The sequence below is a fragment of the Neomonachus schauinslandi genome, chromosome 14 (assembly GCF_002201575.2).
Source record: "Neomonachus schauinslandi chromosome 14, ASM220157v2, whole genome shotgun sequence".
Lineage (NCBI taxonomy): Eukaryota > Metazoa > Chordata > Mammalia > Carnivora > Phocidae > Neomonachus > Neomonachus schauinslandi.
In genome coordinates this window covers 39,106,830-39,126,819 of record NC_058416.1, presented here as the reverse complement: position 1 = coordinate 39,126,819, position 19,990 = coordinate 39,106,830, and the positions used below count along the sequence as shown (strand labels likewise).

The 19,990-nt window shown below is 34.9% G+C and overlaps 1 protein-coding gene and 1 pseudogene across 1 annotated transcript in view; both read right to left on the bottom strand.

The window, feature by feature from the left end:
- CCDC178 (coiled-coil domain containing 178) overlaps nt 1–19,990 on the bottom strand; it is a 398,973-nt gene that overhangs the window by 127,219 nt on the left and 251,764 nt on the right. The window contains exon 18 of the mRNA XM_044921257.1: nt 11,922–12,071. Within this exon, the coding sequence (XP_044777192.1) occupies nt 11,922–12,071 (150 nt within the window). The remainder of the gene's footprint in view (nt 1–11,921; nt 12,072–19,990) is intronic.
- Nucleotides 3,234–3,398, bottom strand: LOC123326705 (annotated as a pseudogene).

The window sequence follows — 19,990 nt, the reverse complement described above, 5'->3', positions numbered from 1 at the left end:
AGCTGTGGAATAGCAGAAAGTCCATAAGCTTGAGCCCAAGGGACCTGGGTTTGAATCACAGCACTGTTTTCCACAGACAAGTAGTGTGGCCTTAAATTACAAAGCACCTATTATGGATTTTACTGTTCCTCTCCCTCCAAATTCATATGTTGAAGTCCTACCTCCAGGACCTCAGAATGTGACTGTAATTGGAGATAAGCTCTTTACAAAGATAATTTAGTTAAAATGAGGTCACTATTTAAGACCACCCAGTCTGTGGTATTTTGTTACAGTAGCTCTTAGTTTCCTAAGAAAAAATTAGAATATTCACCGTTGTCTCATAGAGTTTTTTAAAAAAGATTTATTTATTTATTTCAGAGAGAGAGAGAGAGAGAACATGACTGGGGGGAAGGGCAGAGGGAGAGGGAGACAAGCAGATTCCCTGCCAAGTGGGGAGCCTGACACTGGGCTTGATCCCAGGACCCTGAGATCATGACCTAAGCCGAAATCAAAAGTCAGACGCTCAACCGACGGAGCCACCAAGGTGCCCCTCCATAGAGTTTTTATAAATTAAATAAGAAGAATAGAATAATAATGAGAACATTATCGGTAACTATATTATTGTAGGTGCAGGCTTCAATGCTTTACACTTGAAATGCATAGCATGGTGGCAGCCACATAGGAGGTGTGCAGTAGGTTATTTTTATTTTCCCTTATTTATTGCAACAAAGAGATGCTCCAGTGAAAATATCCTCCAATGGAGAGATGCAAAGATAAAGGAATAAAGAAAGAAGGAAAAAAAGAGCGAGAGAGAAAGAGAGAGGAATCTCATAAAAGGGGGAAGAAACTAAAACACATTGTAAGGAAAAGAAGAGAAACATATCAAAGCATCCCTACAGCAGAGAGTAACAGACTCCAAAGTAGTAAGGGACCAATCAGTACCTAGTTCTCAGTGTGAACAGAGGAGAACCGTTTTCCTGTAAAGCACTTTTAAGGTATATTTGGCCAGAACTGTTACAAAGTATCTAAGCTTTTATTTCTATGTGATCCTGTAGTTTGCATGGTGTCTGTGTTACAATTGTTTTAACAATATTAATAGAATGGAGAAAGGTTATCATGAAATCATACATAGTACTGTATTGACTGTTTTTTATTCCCTTTTTAGCTTTTTGAGTTACTGACACATTATTGCAGCAAAACATATGTAGGGTCAATTCATGCTGAATAGTTATTAGAAACCATGATAACAAAAGTCATTACACTGCAGTTCAGTTTTGACAGTAAAATTTCTGCAACATTATCACAAATCCTCATGCATTAGTGCAATGATCCTTACTATAGTTTCATATTAGAATCAAAAGATTGCTGTAGCATGCTTGATACAAAAAGTCAAGCAGGCCAAATTCTTTTCTGCTTTTACAGATAACATTTTTGCTCTTTTTCTATGTACATCAATGCAGATAGTAGCTTTGTTTTATATACTTTTTTCAATAACCTATGAGTACATTGCATATCTTTCTTTAAAATGAGGATTTTTTCCTTGAAAGACCACACAATTCTGATTACCAGCACCCAAGGAAATAATTTGAAAATGATTTTATATCTGACACAACTTCACAGAATTCTAAAACTATATTATTCACTCCATTATTTCTTTCCTCTTCTCGGATAGCATATTGGCTTGTGTGTACATGTTTTTGTTTTTGTTTTTAAATTGGTGATGTACTATGATGGAATAGTATAAGATTTAAAAAAGGAATCTGTCATATTCAGGATTACTTTGATGGGAAAGCTATTTGAGTTACCCTTTAGCTGACAAAAGGAAAATGTTTTTAATGCCTATCTGCCCACAATATTTTTCCATAGTCATTTATTAACAAACACTTAAAGGGGTCAGATTGTACAGGTACATTAATTATATATTTTTGGTAGTGTTAATTTACTCAGGCCCATTTCAAGGAAACAAAAGAAATATAACTTGTGATCTAGTGCCTAGTGAATTAAGGAACCTCTGAAAATTGAATAACTTCTTCTCTAGTTGGAAAATCAGGTTTACATAGGTGTACAAAGAATATGGATAAGTAGAACACATTCCACTATGTACAAAATATGTTCTCTGGAAATGTGGATGTAAATAAAATACTGTTTACTTGTGTCACAACTGAAGTGATTGTAGCTTGTCTGGAATTGCTTTAGAATTGCAATGTGGAAGATGCCAGATCCCATCAAATTAAAATACTGAGTGTCATCATGGCATTGTTGTTTTTACTGTTGTCTTCTCCATCTGTGATTTTACAGACTTCTTCGTGAAGGTTCTAATAACATATTTCCTCTTTGGGTTATCTCTAGGTAATTTCCAGTTGTTACAGTATTGTGCATGGGCTCTTTTAATAAATGTATATGTTCTAACGGTGTTTTTTAGTATAAGATTTGGATGTAACTCTGACTAATCCATGAGTTACTGCCAAGTCTATCCCTCATACTTTCTCATGTATGTGTGTATATATAAGATATTCTATTCTGTAACCCTCTGTGAGCTTTACCTAAACAATTAGGTGTTTGTCTGTTGCTCTATTCCTTCCAGCACCTGCGTACGTTTCTAAGTGATTATCATGATGTCACTATTACCCTGTATTTCTGTCCTCTCTCTCCTTAATTCACACTATATTCTCAGGTCGCATAAACTATTTTATACCTACTATAGACTAGAAGCTCTCTCATAATAGTATAGCCACACCAAGATTTTGTATAAGAAGTAAGGGATATATGTTTATCTAAAGAATAATAACAATATCAATTGTCATATCTTCCATGTGCAAAATATATAGTTTGTGAAAAACTATTCTAGGTGCTTTTTATTTAAAATATATATTTATGTTCCATGGGGTTGTTGAATAAATAAAATTACATATAAAAGCTTGCAAAGTGCCTCATACATAGTTAGCGCTTCATAAATGTTAACTGTTATGATATACTTTTTACAATAATCCTTCTAGGGAGACATTAATATTTCCATTTTTTCAGAGGCTCAGAGGGATAAATAAGTTGTGCATAGATATTCCTTCCCACTTTCAATAAGAGTAAAACTCTGGAAAAAGAACAAAAATACCTAGAGAAAACATTTAGTATATGAATATGCATTTCCTATATTAATATTCACGTTAATAAATGATTATAAGATACAGCTCTGTAGATTTGGAGAAAGATGATTACAAGAGCATTTTTTCAAATGTTTATGTCATTGTGATGCATATGTGTAGTTCAAAACTAAAAAAATCATTGTACTGATAATCCCACAGAATTGCAAATCAATTGCAGTTCTAAGTCATACATTAGAGAAGCCTAAGTAGAAAATATACCTATTAAACTGATAAGAACAGATACTACACTTGATCTTAGCCAAAAGGCCAAGGAGGTACATATTATAAACATTTTACTTGTTTTATTATAATTTTTTAACATGGTCTTTGGGTGATTAAAAATTACTATTTCATTTTATAGCTACACTATGGCATTTTTAAAGTCAGAGTTCTAAGTCTGTATGGATTCCAAAGAACATAACCTATTTATTTGAAAATATTCCAGTTTTTTTCTAGGGCTTTATAGGTAATATAAAGAATACTTTATTTACTTCTTTTTATAAAAATTATATGTAAGCAAAATTTCCTGACTATATGATTTTATGACATTAAATTTTCTCAATTTCTCTGTAGAATAATATTTTGCAAGGTTTAATCTACTAAATACGGTCAGTTGTAAACAGGTTTCCTAAGAAAGGGTTCCAGGGATCACAGGAAATTCAGGGTTAACAGAGTCAACAGGCTTCTTAAAATGGGATTTCTCAGAATCTTTAATATGCAAATATGGCTTGGGATTTTAAAAGGGGGATATAGTATGCAGTGTGCCATATATATATAGTTATATATGATAAATATATAATACATCTATCTCTGTCTCTGTATCTGAATCTCTTTATATATATATTAGGGTTTCTTAACCTTAGCTCTATTGATATTTTAGGCTGGAAAATTTTTTGGGGTGTGTGTTTGGGGGGGGGGGGTGGATTTTTAGCAGTATCCCTGGCCTCTACCCATTAGATAGCAGAAACACCCCTCCAACATCCTCCCCAGGTGTGATAACCAAAAACGTCTCCAGGCGTTGCCAGGTACTCATATATCTTGAGATCACTTTTACTAGGATAGCAATTTACTGGAGAGAGGAAGTGCTCACACAGAGATGATAAGCATTCACAGGGCTTTTCGAGCAGATACAACACTTGAGCTCACCACAATAGCAATAGGAGGTGGCTATGAAATTATTACAGTAGTACAGTACACAGTTAATTTTATGAAGTTATAATGTCATACTTCATCTTTTTGTTTGTCTACATTTCTCTAGGCTGCAAATTGTGCTATGTGTGGTCTGTAAATTTGTGTACATAAGTTTTGGTAAATTTTAACTTTTTAGAATAGATTTGTGTATATTTTATGGGAGTAAATGATAAAATAGACTAGTATGTACATATATTTTATGGATTCATGACATACGTAGCTTTTCCTTAATTTTTATGATATTTTTAGGCTATATGGTTCATCTGTGAGTTTTTTCAAATTGTCACAAATCTCAAAATTTTTTTTCCATATATATATATATATATATAAGTCTACGTGTAAGTAGTCCCATGCAGTTCAAACCAGTGTTGTTCAATGGTCAACCATATATATAAAAATTTACTATGAGTGTCTTTGATATATCAGGGATCCCACCACACTCTAGAAACCACTTTTAAGCTTTCACTAACGTTAAAAAGCTGCTTATTGCTGTGCATCTCCACTAGATCACCTTCTCAAAATTACTTAAAAGATATATAAATCTAAAATGCACTCAAAACTGGTACTAGACTGAAGAACTGGTTTGATTTAGGCCAAGCTGACCTTTCTAAAGTATTAGCCAGAAATAAACATTTAAGTTTTGGTGTTCTTGTCAGAGTTTGGACAACAGAAGGGAGACTCATTGGGATAGAACAACAGATGATCAACTGTCTACTCCTGTCTAGGATCACAAAAGCTCTTCAGAGATCTCTTGAGAGTTCTTCAGGGAAAAGGGCCAGTAGAAATTTAACGCAAGCTTATCAGTCTATAAAGTGCAGCAGCTCCTTTTGAACAAGTGTATGTGTGTGCATGTGTGCATGTGTGTGACAAAACTATTAAGGAGTTATGATTTTCCTAGCAAAGAAATGAATTTCCATCTACACTGAAACAAGCACTCAAAAATCACTACTTGAAGCCTACTTTTAATATATGCAAGATAACAAGCAATATAAAGTACTTATGAAAAAGAGAACTAAAACCGCTTTCACATTCCTTTAGAAAATAATTTTGTTAATTGCTAGAATTGACTTTGACTCCTCATCAAATCAATGTAAAGTGAGTATTACAGGAAACCCATGTTTAAAAACTGAAAAAGGGAAGAGAAAACATGCTAATGAAGTCTATGGATGATACAATCTTTTTGAGAATTTAAAATGGAAACGTCTATTGAGACCTAGGTGATACAGATTAGACAGCAAAAATTCATGATTCTTCCACTGGTGGAGTAAAGAGAGGATATTGTTGTGCTCTGATTCTATGCTCTAGTCTAGAAAAGAATCCCTTCATTTCTGGGAATCAGGATTCAGCATGGAAGCTGAGTTGAGGTGGCATATTCCTGTACCTTTAATTATATCAAAACAATGGATGTCAGTACACTGGATGATTAATAATTTATTTGAATAACTGAATGAATGAATGAATGAATGAATTCTGTGAGACCCAGAAGTATCCCCTAGACCTCCAAAGTAGTCCTCTGATTTATGTCCCTACATGATTCCTTAATAAGCTCAGGTTGCTTAAAGAAGATGCTCCAATCTGAGCATATCCACTGCAGTTACTCTTACAACTTTTCAACTACTGGTCCACTCAAACCTTCGAAAAATATCACAGCACATGCTCATTTTACAGTTGGTTGGAGAGAATATTTGAACGTAAGTTAAGACAACTGTGTCCTAGGCCAACTTTTTTTCTAATTAACTGTGTATGTGGTAGATCACTGGGCCACTCTGGCCCTAAGCTTCCTCAGTTGTGAAATACTCTTTTATTTTACTTTTTATTTTTAGTTTTTTTTGTGTGTGAAATAATCTTTTTTTAAATTTAATTTTATTATGTTATGTTAGTCTCCATACAGTACATCATTAGTTTTTGATGTAGTGTTCCATGATTCATTGTTTTCGTATAACCCCCAGTGCTCCATGCAATACGTGCCCTCCTTAATACCCATTACCAGGCTAACCCATCCTCCCACTTCCCCTCCCCTCTAAAACTCTCAGTTTGTTTCTCAGAGTCCATAGTCTCTCATGGTTCGTCTCCCCCTCCGATTTCCTCCCCTTCATTTTTCCCTTCCTTCTCCTAATGTCCTCCATGCTATTCCTTATGTTCCACAAATAAGCAAAACCATATGATAATTGACTGTCTCTGCTTGACTTATTTCACTTAGCATAAACTCCTCCAGTCCCATCCATGTTGTTGTAAAAGTTGGGTATTCATCCCTTCTGATGGCTGAGTAATATTCCATTGTATATATGGACCACATCTTTATCCATTGGTCTGTTGAAGGGCATCTCATCTCTTTCCACAGTTTGGCTATTGCGGACATTGCTGCTATGAAAATTGGGGTGCATATGGCCCTTCTTTTCACTACATCTGTGTCTTTGGGGTAAATACCCAGTAGTGCAATTGCTGGGTCATAGGGTAGCTCTATTTTTAATTTTTTGAGGAACCTCTACACTGTTTTCCAAAGTGGCTGTACCAACTTGCATTCCCACCAACAGTGTAAGAGGGTTCCCCTTTCTCCACAACCTCTCCAACATTTGTTGTTTCTTGCCTTGTGAATTTTTGCCATTATAACTGGTGTAAGGTGGTATCTCAATGTGGTTTTGATTTGATCCCTGATGGCTAATGATGATGAACATTTTTCATGTGTCTGTTAGCCATTTGTATATCTTCTTTGGAGAAGTGTCTGTTCATGTCTTCTGCCCATTTTTTGACTTGATTATTTGTTTTTTGGGTGTTGAGTTTGAGATGTTCTTTATAGATCTTGGAAATCACCCTTTGTCTGTAGTGTCATTTGAAAATATCTTCTACCATTCTGTGGGTTGCCTCTTTGTTTTGTTGACTGTTTCCTTTGCTGTGCAGAAGTTTTTATCTTGATGAAGTCCCGAAAGTTCATTTTCCCTTTTGTTTCACTTGCCTTTGGAGATGTATCTTGAAAGAAGTTGCTGTAGCCGATGTTGAAGAGGTTACTGCCTATGTTCTCCTCTAGGATTTTGATGGATTCCTGTCTCACATTGAGGTCTTTCATCCATTATGAGTTTATCTTTGTGTATGGTGTTAGAGAATGGTCGAGTTTCATTCTTCTGTATATAGCTGTCCAATTTCCCCAGCACCATTTATTGAAGAGACTGTCTTTTTTCCATTGCATATTATTTCCTGCTTTGTTGAAGATTATTTGACCATAGAGTTGAGGGTCCATATCTGGGCTCTCTATTCTGTTCCATTGGTCTATATGTCTGTTTTTGTGTTAGTACCATGCTGTCTTGGCGATCATGGCGTTGTAATATAGCTTGAAATCGGGCAACGTGATGTCCCCAGCTTTGTGTTTCTTTTTCAACATTTCCTTGGCGATTCAGGGTCTTTTCTGATTCCATACAAATTTTAGGATTGTTTGTTCCACCACTTTGAAAAATGTCATTGGAATTTTGATCAGGATGGCATTGAAGGTATAGTTGCTCTGGGCAGCATTTAGACATTTTAACAATGTTTATTCTTCCTATCCATGAGCATGGAATGTTTTTCCATCTTTTTGTGTCTTCTTCAATTTCTTTCATGACTGTTCTGTAGCTCCTAGAGTATAGATCCTTTACCTCTTTGGTTAGCTTTATTCCGAGGTATCTTATGGTTTTGGGTGAAATAATCTTCTATTTTTAAGGAGATGGGTAAAATTTCTAAAGGCATTTCCAGTTCAAAAATTTTACAATTTTAGAATTGCAAAACTTATCTATAATCCCTATGAAAATTAAATAATTTCTAATTAAATAGGTGGTAGACCTTTCCCCACAAGAAAATCATTATTGAAAAAGTTTCAATGAGATAAAATTATAAAAACAATTAGTGAATCAAATAATCTGTTTCAGTTGGACACTAGCGACATAATGCATGACTGATTTGGTTTTTACATGCTTTATAAAGACTGATGAGACAGTTTGTTTAATAATGTTATAGTAGAGGCGTAGTGTCATGGTTATGAAATGGGTTGGGTTTTTAAAAATCCTGTGTTTGATTCCTATCTTAGTCAGTTCCCTCTACTTGGATGACCTTGTGACACAATCTCAGTTCCATATCTTAAACTGGAGATGATTATAGTAATAATAAAAAATTTTAGAGGATTACTAATGGACATTACAAAGATAATATTTGCAAACTGCTTGGCACAGATACCAGGCCCATATAAGTGCTTGTTAAGTGCTGACTGATTCTGTAATAATTTGTATTCCCTTAGTTTGAAAGTACTGAGAACTGGAGTAGGCAAAGGTTAAGCTTCACAAGTGGGTTACAAAAGAATTAAAAATACATTTTAACCAGTTTTGAAAGGGATCATGTTTTCAGCCAACAGAACACATAAACATTTGTATGCTTGCTTAGCTTACCTTTCTTTGCAGACTTGAAGAATTTGAGACAGCAATTAAAACAAACACATGATTTTATCAACATACTCATGGATTTTTTTTTAAAAAAGAAAAACATTTTTTAAATCTTTTAATGAAAATAATGAAAATGTATTTTTACAAAGAAGCACAACCTGTTTTTCAGATATTTTTCTTTTATTCCCCTTTAGTGTTATTTTAAATTTTGAGATCTGAAAAGTTTTAGATTGGATTCTATTCCATCATTACCCATGAACAGGGAAAACAGGAATTTTGTACAGTCATTTTTGTTTGTTTCTGATTTTTAAAGGGGAAAATATCCATCACTTCAAAAATTTAAAGCACAGGAAAGTACCATGTAACATGTGCAAAGGAAGGAGACATAATTTTATCACCAAGAGTAATACTATAGCATTCTAACATTTGAACCATCTGTATATAAAATTGTGTTAAGGAAAGGGACATTATTTTTTATAGTTAACTTGTTTTATTCCTCCATTAAGCTTTTTTTTTGCTACTCTTGGCCTAAAAATACAAAAAAGAACGAAATCTGTGTCGAGAGAATAATACTCCATAAGAAGCACAAAAATCAAAATGTAATTATTTACCGTGCCAAAAAGACTCTATGCCCAGAAGCAATGAAGTTATTATAAAACAAGAAACAGAAAAATAATACACAAAATTCCTTAAAGTGAGATCCACTTTATATGACAAGGAAATTAAACAAGGAAATCAGAGGTTGAACAGTGCTTTTGTGTACCCAAAACTAAACTGGTCAAAGGACTAAAACATACATATATATAATATGGGAAATGCTGCAATATCAAAGAAATGGACTAAAATATTAAAGGGTTTTTTTCCATTTTGATGGCCAAATTCCATCCTGTAAGCAGTGCATTAGACGCTAATGACATACGATTTCTCACTGACAGATTTAACAGCATCAATAAGGCCTCTCTGTCCATTGCAGCAAATTGATCCTACATGACACTGACAAGGGCAGCCTGCACTTAATGACCTCCATCGCTGAAGGATGGAAATGAAAAATGATTGGAAGTACAAATAAATCTTTGAAAGTTTCCCTGAAACAGGTGTGCTAAAAGTGATTCGTTTGAGGGATCATCACAAATATAAACTCAGTTTCCTAGCATACCTCACTGTCTGTTCATACCAGGGTCTCACTCCTTTAATCCTGAATCATGATTTGCTCTAATTCCAACATCAAGACAATTTTATTCTTATTATGGGAATACGGTATTATGGATCTCTCTTAAAGGCGTAAGTTCTTCACTATTTATGCAGGTGTCTATTTATCATTTGCCACCAAAGGATTCTGTATAAACTGATAACAAGTATACATAAAATTTATTTTTGTTTCCCTCCTGGTTAGAAAAGGAAATACAGTATAGCCATTGATTATTTTCTCCTCCTCAATTATCAGGAACAAATAGAACATGTTTAACCTCAATAACAATGTCAAATGCATGAAGTGATTGGACAAATGTTCCATTGATGTCCTTTCTTTGAATCCTGCACGTGGTTTGAGGACACTAAGATTTTGGTATATAGTTATATTATCAATTCTCTCCCACACACATTTATTTCTTAATCTACCTTCATCTTGCTTCTAATTTTAAAAGAAAAATACACACTCTTTCTTTCAATGTATTCAGAAACTTTAACTCACGCGAGAGTAGATGGATGGGAAACATAAGGGAGTTTATAAGCAGCATACCAGATCAATGTAATAGTTAGAGTTGCATAGTACCCTTTTGTTTTCAAAATAACTATGGATGTCTCCTTTTTATTCTTTATCAGTTTTCCTCTGAGGTATATCTTATTTTACAGATGAGAAAACTAAGGTCAGAAAGGATAAATAATTTGCCAAGATCACTGAGCTAGTAAGTGGTAGAGATTGCACTCAAGTCCTGGCCTTCTATCTTCCAAATATTCCACAATAAGGAGGGATAAGTACAGTACTGGAATTTTATTTTATTTATTGATTTTTATTAAAGATTTATTTATTTATTTATTTGAGAGAGAGAGAATGAGAGACAGAGAGCATGAGAGGGAGGAGGGTCAGAGGCAGAAGCAGACTCCCCGCCGAGCAGGGAGCCTGACGCGGGACTCGATCCTGCGACTCCAGGATCATGACTTGAGCCGAAGGCAGTCGCTTAACCAACTGAGCCACCCAGGCGCCCAGTACTGGAATTTTAAACAACTAATTTATGGTAGAGTAGTATGGGTGACAATAGGAAAAAAGGTTAATTAGCAGTCTACTGGTTCTTAGGACTAGGTAGATTGTTAAAAAATAATCATGCCTCAGGGCACCTGGGTGGCTCAGTTGGTTAAGCGACTGCCTCCGGCTCAGGTCATGATCCCGGAGTCCCGGGATCGAGTCCCGCATCGGGCTCCCTGCTCAGCGGGGAGCCTGCTTCTCCCTCTCCCACTCCCACTGCTTGTGTTCCCTCTCTCGCCATCTCTCTCTGTCAAATAAATAAATAAAATCTTTAAAAAAAAATAATCATGCCTCTATATTTTGAAATTTAGATTCTGGGGAGAAACAAAAATTCAAAGGGAAATGATTTTTCTTGCCAATGAGTATCTGGGGAAGAATACAGAGGAAGTGGCCATATCTTAACACTAGTGATGGAGCTTTCGCTTTCCTTTTTCATTTCTGATATATTATGTGTTTTACTTTTCTATTTTTACTATTACAGAAGATTTTATAATATATATGAGAATTTCTACTGATTTCCAGTAACTACAAAGGGTCAACCAAGTTTCTAATTAAGACTCATATTTGTTAAGAAAATAGAAACCAACATTTGGAGCCCATAAAACATGAAGAAGATTTTGAGGCATATCATGAAAAGCTACCTATAGATAAAAATGAAATTCAAAGTCTATGATAATATATCTAAATCTATAAACTCTAAAAATTTGGTATTCCAGGTTATAATAAAGAAAATTAGTATAAAATGGTGGATTAGACACGAAGTTCCTTCATTTCTCACATATCTATTCAAAATTGAGTTTCAAAGTTGATAAAAACATAAAACAAAACTCTACAAGAAGAAAACATGCCATTTGGTGGCATATAAAGGATCACCATGAGATTGGAGAGCCCATAACTGACGACTTGTTACTTTTTGTAGTACATATGTCAAGTAAATCATTATTTAAAAAAAATAAGAAAACCTACCTGTTTCTTGTCTCGAATTGAAGCATCAAGTGATAACTGTCTATCATATAGATTGAAATAATTGTCCTTTTCTGTTAAGAAAATAGTCTGTAATTTTTGATATTCTTGAGCCAAACGTAGATTTTCTTCTAGAGAATCATCTTGTATTTTCTAGAAGATAAATATATATTTAAAGTCATTTTAATTTTCTTGAATTCAACATCATTTGAATTATCTACAAATATTATATTACATATTGTAGAAAAAAATAAAGTCAAAAGGTGCTTCCTCTGACACCAATATCCTCCTTGGATTTAATAATTTTCTTTCTTGATTCACTTACTTCTTTTCTTTCTTTTTTGAACAGTGATTTACCAGAGTATCTCTGATTTTTGTTCTCCCTCTTTCCCAGACTTCCCTCCACAATGCCTTGGGAAGTACTCAGTCCTGAGATGCTCCACTCAGCTTCCTAGGAGCCTTCTTCCAGTTTACTACCCCCTTTTCCTTTCCCCAAACCCCAACGCTCAAATAGGTAGAAGACACTTGGAAGCTTAGAATCCTATTTCCAAGAGGTTCAGAGTGGTGACACTCACTGAAAACACAGAAAATTAAAGGCTAAAAGACAAAGACAAGGAACTCAACATTTAGAAGTACCATGAGAGAGCCATTATTCGATTCTACTATACTTTAGCTATATTAAAGGTTAAATCTGTGAGTAGTTGAGAACTTTATAACACCCCCTCATGACTAAATAAATATATGTTAAATCTAATACAAATCCCTTAGAATATAACTTTTGTAATATTACCAATTGGCAAATTCGGGGCTACCAATTGGCAAATAGGGCTATCATTTTTAATTAGATGTGTGAATTCAGTCTAGTTGTTGATTCTTTTTAATGTTTGTAGCACATACAGTTTTCTCTGGTGCTTCAAAAAATACAGAATTTATCAACAGCCTTAAATATTTTCAAACCTGTTAATCTAGTAGTTCATTTTATGGAAATTTATTCTAAGCAAAAAGCTTTATTCACTAAAACTTTATTTATAGTAGCAAAAAGTTTACAAAACACATAAATGTGGATTAATCATAATGATGATAATGATGATTAAATAACTAGATATAAAAATAACCATTGTGAAGCAATTAAAAATGTTTCCTTGCAAAAATTGCTCTCACATCAAACCTTTAGTATAAGTTGTTTAAAAATATATTGCAATATGAGAATGTGCAGATGAAATGCAATTCAGCAGAAAATTGCCTGTACAAATATTTCTGTATTTACACACTTGAAGATTTATTAAGGTCAATAAACATATTTCTCATGAAAGCCTGGTATCCATATTGATCCCTAATGATGAATATTATGTCATAGCTGTTTTTCTTTTTTTTTTTTAAAGATTTATTTATTTATTTTGAGAGAGCAAGAATGAGAGAGAGTACATGAGAGGGGGCAGGGTCAGAGGGAGAAGCAGGCTCCTCGCTGAGCAGGGAGCCCGATGCGGGACTCGATCCCAGGACTCCAGGATCATGACCTGAGCCGAAGGCAGTTGCTTAACCAACTGAGCCACCCAGGCGCCCTCATAGCTGTTTTTCAAAAAGCCAAAATGATGAACTGAGAACCATTTTAAATGGCCTTGTCCTAATTCTGGCATAGTAGTTTCAAACTTTAGAAACTTTTATCTAATAAACTTATCTAAAATCACACAGAATTATCTTTCGGTAGGAGGACCAAATATATATGAGTATTTTACTCTGGTGGGGATAATTCTGAAAAAAAAATGGTTACAGTTCTTTTTGATATCTTAACACTTATTAAAATCTAAGCCTCAAGTGATTCAGTTGGATCTTTGATAAATGTTCTACTGAAGGTAGGAGGAATCATTTTGAGTTTTTTTGTTTGTTTGATTTAACGTAAGCACAACCCTGATACCTGAGGTATTCTACTTCTCAATTACATTTCTTTCAAGCCCTAGATGGTTACTATAAACATTGCATTTGAGAGAAGTGGTAGAAAAGTTGTGGGATTTACATCAAGCCTGTTTAATGGAACTTTAGTGAGGATATATTTGGTACTTTATGGTTTGCTCACTGTGTAAAATGCAGTTTTATTTCCAAATTCATATACCTTCAATTTCTGTATGACACCAGTTCTTACTGCTTTATATGCCATAATTAGATACCAAGAAATCAAACTGTGCAGTTATGTCAATGAATCTTCAAAACATTGTTACATCAGTCATGATTTTTTACATTTTACATTATCATTTCTCAATAATGAATTTATAGAAGAATTTGTCACTTCACTACCTATTCCTGAAAGTCAGTGACCTTCAGATGTGCGATGAAGTTTTAGGTTTATAAAAATATTAAATAATGGTATTCTACTGACACTCTTTGAAAATGTTTTTTATGCTTAACTGTGGTTCAACCTTACAACTTTGACTTGTTTAATTTTAACCAATAGTATTATTACATGTGAATGAAACAAAGAGGGAATGATACTGGTGGAAATATGTCCATAGGAATAATGTTACCACTACTGAAGTGAAGAGCTTATGAAAGATTAACAGTAGAAGATATTTAACAAGGGCACAAAAGTTGGGGTCAGAAATATAATAAAAGGGTGAGAAGAAAGAAGAAACTAATAAGAGAAATAAGATGACTTTTCATGCTTTTAAATTCAAATCCAGCTGAATCTTACCAGTAGAATCTTTCTACTTAAGGTCTTGGCTAAATGTGAGCTTGAAAAAAATTTTGTTCCTAAAACCATTAAAGAAAAATCTGATTGCGATCTCTGAGGGTTAAAATAATTGTGCTCTGAGTTTACAGTGTTATTTCATTCATTCATTCATTTTCATTAATTACTTATTCAAAACTTTGAATTTAATAACTACTATATCCCAAGCTCTAGGATATAATGGTGAATCTCCAAAATTGATGGTCTTGTGGGAAAGATTTATATTAAAAATCACACAAATATATAATTAGAATGTAGAATTTATATTACTTGATATTATACTACTTGAGAGGTAAAGATTTGAAAGAAGTATATAAAGAGCACTCACACAATATGTTTTTGCACTGAACATTATTCTAAGGATATACCACACTGTCCAGCCTTAGCAAGAGTTTTTTCTCTGGGTGCATCGTTGACTTTCACAAGGTATGTGAACCCCTTGAAACTATACATAGCATTTTTCTGGGGTTACCTAATTAGCCCATGATACACCAAAGTATTGAGAAACCATACCTAAAGAAAGAACTGGCTTCTCCTTCTGTCACCAAAAATGTTCAAAATTGAAGGCAGATTGAGACCCCGAGATATACAAATGGTAGGTTCTCCATTTTCTTCTTTATTTGACCCTTCTTATTTTTTAAATAAGATTTAAATGGATTTCATCTTGGACTTTCCCTCCATCTTCAGTTTATTTTTCTCACTCTTTCCCTTCTCTTTCCCTCTCACACTGGGCAAATAAAGAATAGGGAATTATAATTAGAGAACTGGGTTCTTTTTGGACAAAACAGTAGCTCATCTATTTATGTTTCACCCTGTGGCATAGAGACAAGAACTTAGAAATAGGGCTGAACTTGAATGTGGGCTTATGAATTCCACACACAATGGAAAGAAGTGAGACAATAGCAATCATCTCAGTTGTTACATTATTATCCTCATTTTACAGATAGGGAAACAAAGGCAACAAAAGTCAAGTAAGGCAAATTGTACTTTCCAAAAGAAGGCAACAGAAATACTTTCATTCCACATGTTGTTCCAGAGTCTTGTTACTTCCTATCAAGAAGCATAGTATATTTCTCTTTCCTTTGTACCTGGGCAGACTTGTGGTTTCACCAGCCAAAAGAGTATGGTGGAAAGGATACCATGTGACTTTCCAGGCTAGTTTATTAAAAAAGCTGGTTTTAAAGAAGCCAGTTTATTTAAAACAAACAAACAAACAAACAAATGCACAGCTTCTGGCTGACCCTCTCTTTGGGGACATTCATCCTTAGAACCAGGTACCATATTGTAAGGAATCCAGGCCACAAGGAGAAGTTAAGTGTAGGTGGTCCAGTAAACAGCCCTAGCTCAGGTGTCAGAGAATAGTCAGCATCATCCATGAAAAAATGAGTCATTTGAAGATGATTCTAATCCCTAGTTTCTAAGTCATCCAGCTGATGGTTCAGAAAGCGTGAGACAAGAGACAAGCAGGCTCCACTGTATCCTGTTCAAATTTCTGGCACATAAATCATGAGCCATAAAGCTTGGGGGTATCTATTATGCAACCCTGGCAACTGAAACACCCAGACATCTTGTGCAAGATTACACACATATTAAAGATTTTATTTATTTATTTGAGAGAGAGAATGAGAGACAGCACAAGAGGGAAGAGGGTCAGAGGGAGAAGCAGGCCCCCCGCTGAGCAGGGAGCCCGATGCGGGACTCGATCCCGGGACTCCAGGATCATGACCTGAGCCGAAGGCAGTCGCTTAACCAACTGAGCCACCCAGGCGCCCAGATTACACACATATTAAGTGGAGACTTGGGCTTTGCATCCAGGCAGACTGGCTCTAGATCCCATACTTTTTACCACCCAATATATTTCTTTTGTAAACATGAGCCAGCACTCAACACTATGCAGCACTGTCTTTATAAAACCTAATGATATTAAACAAATAACAGAATTACCTTGTTCTGAGCCTACTTCCACCAAGCAACTCTCTTTTTATAATCTGGCTAACACACAGCTTGTTGACATAAATAAAATGAGCTGCTGAAGGACACTAGAACTTGGTCTCCTTGGAAACCACTTTTTATTGTAAGTCAATATGGGTATGTTGGTTATATATAACCAGTCTCTTGGTTTTTTTTGTTTGTTTGTTTTGCTTTTGTTTTTGTTTGTTTGCTATTGTTACCTACACAGATTCCATATTCCATGATTTGATTAGGACTGATGCATTCACTGACAAGACCAAGTGCCCAAGTGCATAGACTTTTACAGCTGAGGCCTGCACAATTCTGGACTATGGTTGATGCAATAATGTTACCTGTTGACCCTGATGGAAGTTCAGCCAGATACACTTATCCTAGAAAAAATCTAAACACATTTGAACATTTTTTTTTAAATTTAAGATGGATTAATGGCAAAGGAGATTACAAAAAAGAAACTTGATCCAAATATTCTAGAGAGATGCTTATGATTAAAGTATTTGCACTGTACACATATATGTAGAAGACCTACATAGCTATTTACAAAGACTTGAATGTTATTAAAATAGTCCTAGTGTCCATACCTACATTTATGGTAATGTGTCCTCTATACCCTCAGTTACTCTTAATACAGGCATTTGGATCCAGTTTGCCAGGCAGAGGGGCTATAATTACATATTGTAAAAGAGTTGTCATCTTTGACCCAGTTCTAATTCTAAGTGTCCCATCCTGATATGATCATGTGTGGCTGCCTCAGGTGATCTTTTCTGATGATCTGTCATCGCCTGGTTCTTGGTTATTAATAGTTTATTGTGGACAGCTCCTTGCTCTTTATGCATCCCACCAGGGCTTTACTGGCTGTTAGTGCCACATATGTCCATGTTCTTACACAGATTGCACCACACTCTCTGGAGTCACATGGTTGCAAAGGATTGACTTCCTGCCAGAACTCCCAGAAAACAAAAATTGTATTGTGGTATTCATTGATCAATTTACTCCAGAGTATACTCATATTTACCTTTTGTTCATTCAATCATTTGTTTAGCAAACCCTTAGTAAGTTTATTCTCTGGGTCCCGCTCCATGGATTAATTAATACCCCAAGGATTAATAAGTAGAATATGACCCTTTTCACCAGGGATTAGAGGCTAGAGTAGGAGGAGGCAGAAGAATAAACAAGTCTATTCAAGGTATTTCTTGAAGTATCTGTAATCAATTCTACCAGGTGGAATTGGCTCTACTAGATGGGAGAGTGGGTCAGAAAAGGCCTCATAGAAAAAATAATCAGCGATTTGAATCTTAGGACAGTCTTTTATTTGGCAGGGATCAGAACTCTCCTGCTACATGGGTCAATATATATTTGAGCAAACTTGGGTGAGTCAATCGAGAGGAATGTTTTTATGGCCCCTTTAGGACTATTAGATTGTTGTTACCTATGACTTGTGAATTAGGCTTTCATGGATTGTGTTAAATGTTCTGTTATCTCTAGGCTTTAAAATATTACTAGGGAAACAATGAAAAGTAGCCATATATTTAGTATCCCACTGATGCAAAGCGTCGTAAATAATGCTCCATTCCAAGCACCAGTGTTTCAGTAGCACGTGATCTTGTACATATGCTCATGCATTAAACCATTGATATCATACTATTAAAACCCCACATATGCCTTTGGCACATCTCTGCCAGTTTAGGGCATTGGATTAGTAGTTTGCAAGCAGTGATGCTTTGATATTATTAAAGGAGGCAACAGTACTGAGACTGATTCATGGAATGTGCAGGGGATAGACTAGAATAAAGGAGACCTAGAGGCTTGAAGTCTCTTTGTGAACATTGTCACTTCAAAAGCATTCCCTTTGATTCATGGGAATTAGTGTGGTGAACACAAATGCTTAAAATACATGCCAATTCTCTAACAATATAACAGACATGGAGAAAGCATATACGTTATTAGGTGCATCACCTACTATGTGCATTGAGGCATTATCGTATTGCTGTTCCCTTAAAATCTATACACCAGTTACTACAGAAAATGAGAGTTCTCCCCAGTGTTTCCAAGGAGCAAGTCTGTAAGAATGATATGTGTCAATACCCTGAAGCCTCAAAGGAGCAAATAACTGTTCTAACTCTCCCAGGACCCACTTCCTTGTCTGTGCTGCCATGGAAACCAGTCTCTTGTCCAACACGAGTTCTCTGATAATTAGTCTTGAATATTCTTGATTTTTAAATGAACAAATCAGTCCTCTTCATCAAGGTTGTTACATGCCTCAGACTCTATATATTATCATGTTTGACAAAATGCTCTCTATTCACTAATTTATTCAAAATGCTTACTGAGCAACTGGTATACACAAAGCACTCTTGGGGACACCATGAGAGGTCAAATAGCCCTGTCCCTGCCCTTGTCCAGGGGAATACTTTTTTAGTTACCCCACTCTAGCACCCACACACATGACTACATATATATATGACAACATACAGGACTCCTTATCTTAGCTCCCTGATGGGGTTACAAATGTAGCTGCTGTCAATTTACTCATAAAGTTTACCAATGGATACTATGACATTGCCTCTTAAAGAACTGAGAAGTATCCATTGAGTATTAATACTCTGTATTAACCCTGCTCGTTCCTTATTATTTTTAGATGCTGTTCACTGTATATATTTGACTGGGAATTATTGATATTAGCATGAAAAAATACATAATTTCAGGGCTGAAGAAGCTTGCAATCAGATAAGGGAATTGAGGCACTCACAAAGCTAACTACATCAGAATACATCATACATGAAGAAGGATAAAAGACATATCCAAATAATGATAGCAGTTCCATGAGATATCAGTTCTAGTGAAAGTGATGAGCAAAGTTCCAAGGAAGTGTCATTTTTTTTAAAAACAGATTCTGAATATATTTCATATACAGGGTCCTGTCTGTGTTATCAGCAGGGAAAATCTGTCCTAGAAACACAGATACTTGTTAAATATTTAAAATCACATGATCAATGTGGGTGTATGTTAAAAAAGGGAATATTTTCATCCATGTTGACTGTAGCATTTCTTCTATAAACTACTCAATGGCCTTAAGAAATGCTTTACAAATGCCATTTACATTAGCTATCGAATTTCTATCTGACCAGTTTTCTTCAATATAATGCATGTCCCTCAAAGTATCCAATATAACTGATCAGAGAAACAAATTCTGTAATAAGAAAAGAGAGTAAAAATTGGTGTCACATAATCTATATACCCCAGTGAATTTTTTCAAGGTAAAATACATGATTTATACAATTACATGATTACATGTATATCCTCTGTAAGTGATAAACCACAGTAATAATAACTCCTATAAATTTACTACTTATTAAGTAAACTTTAAATTTTAACCTTGAGT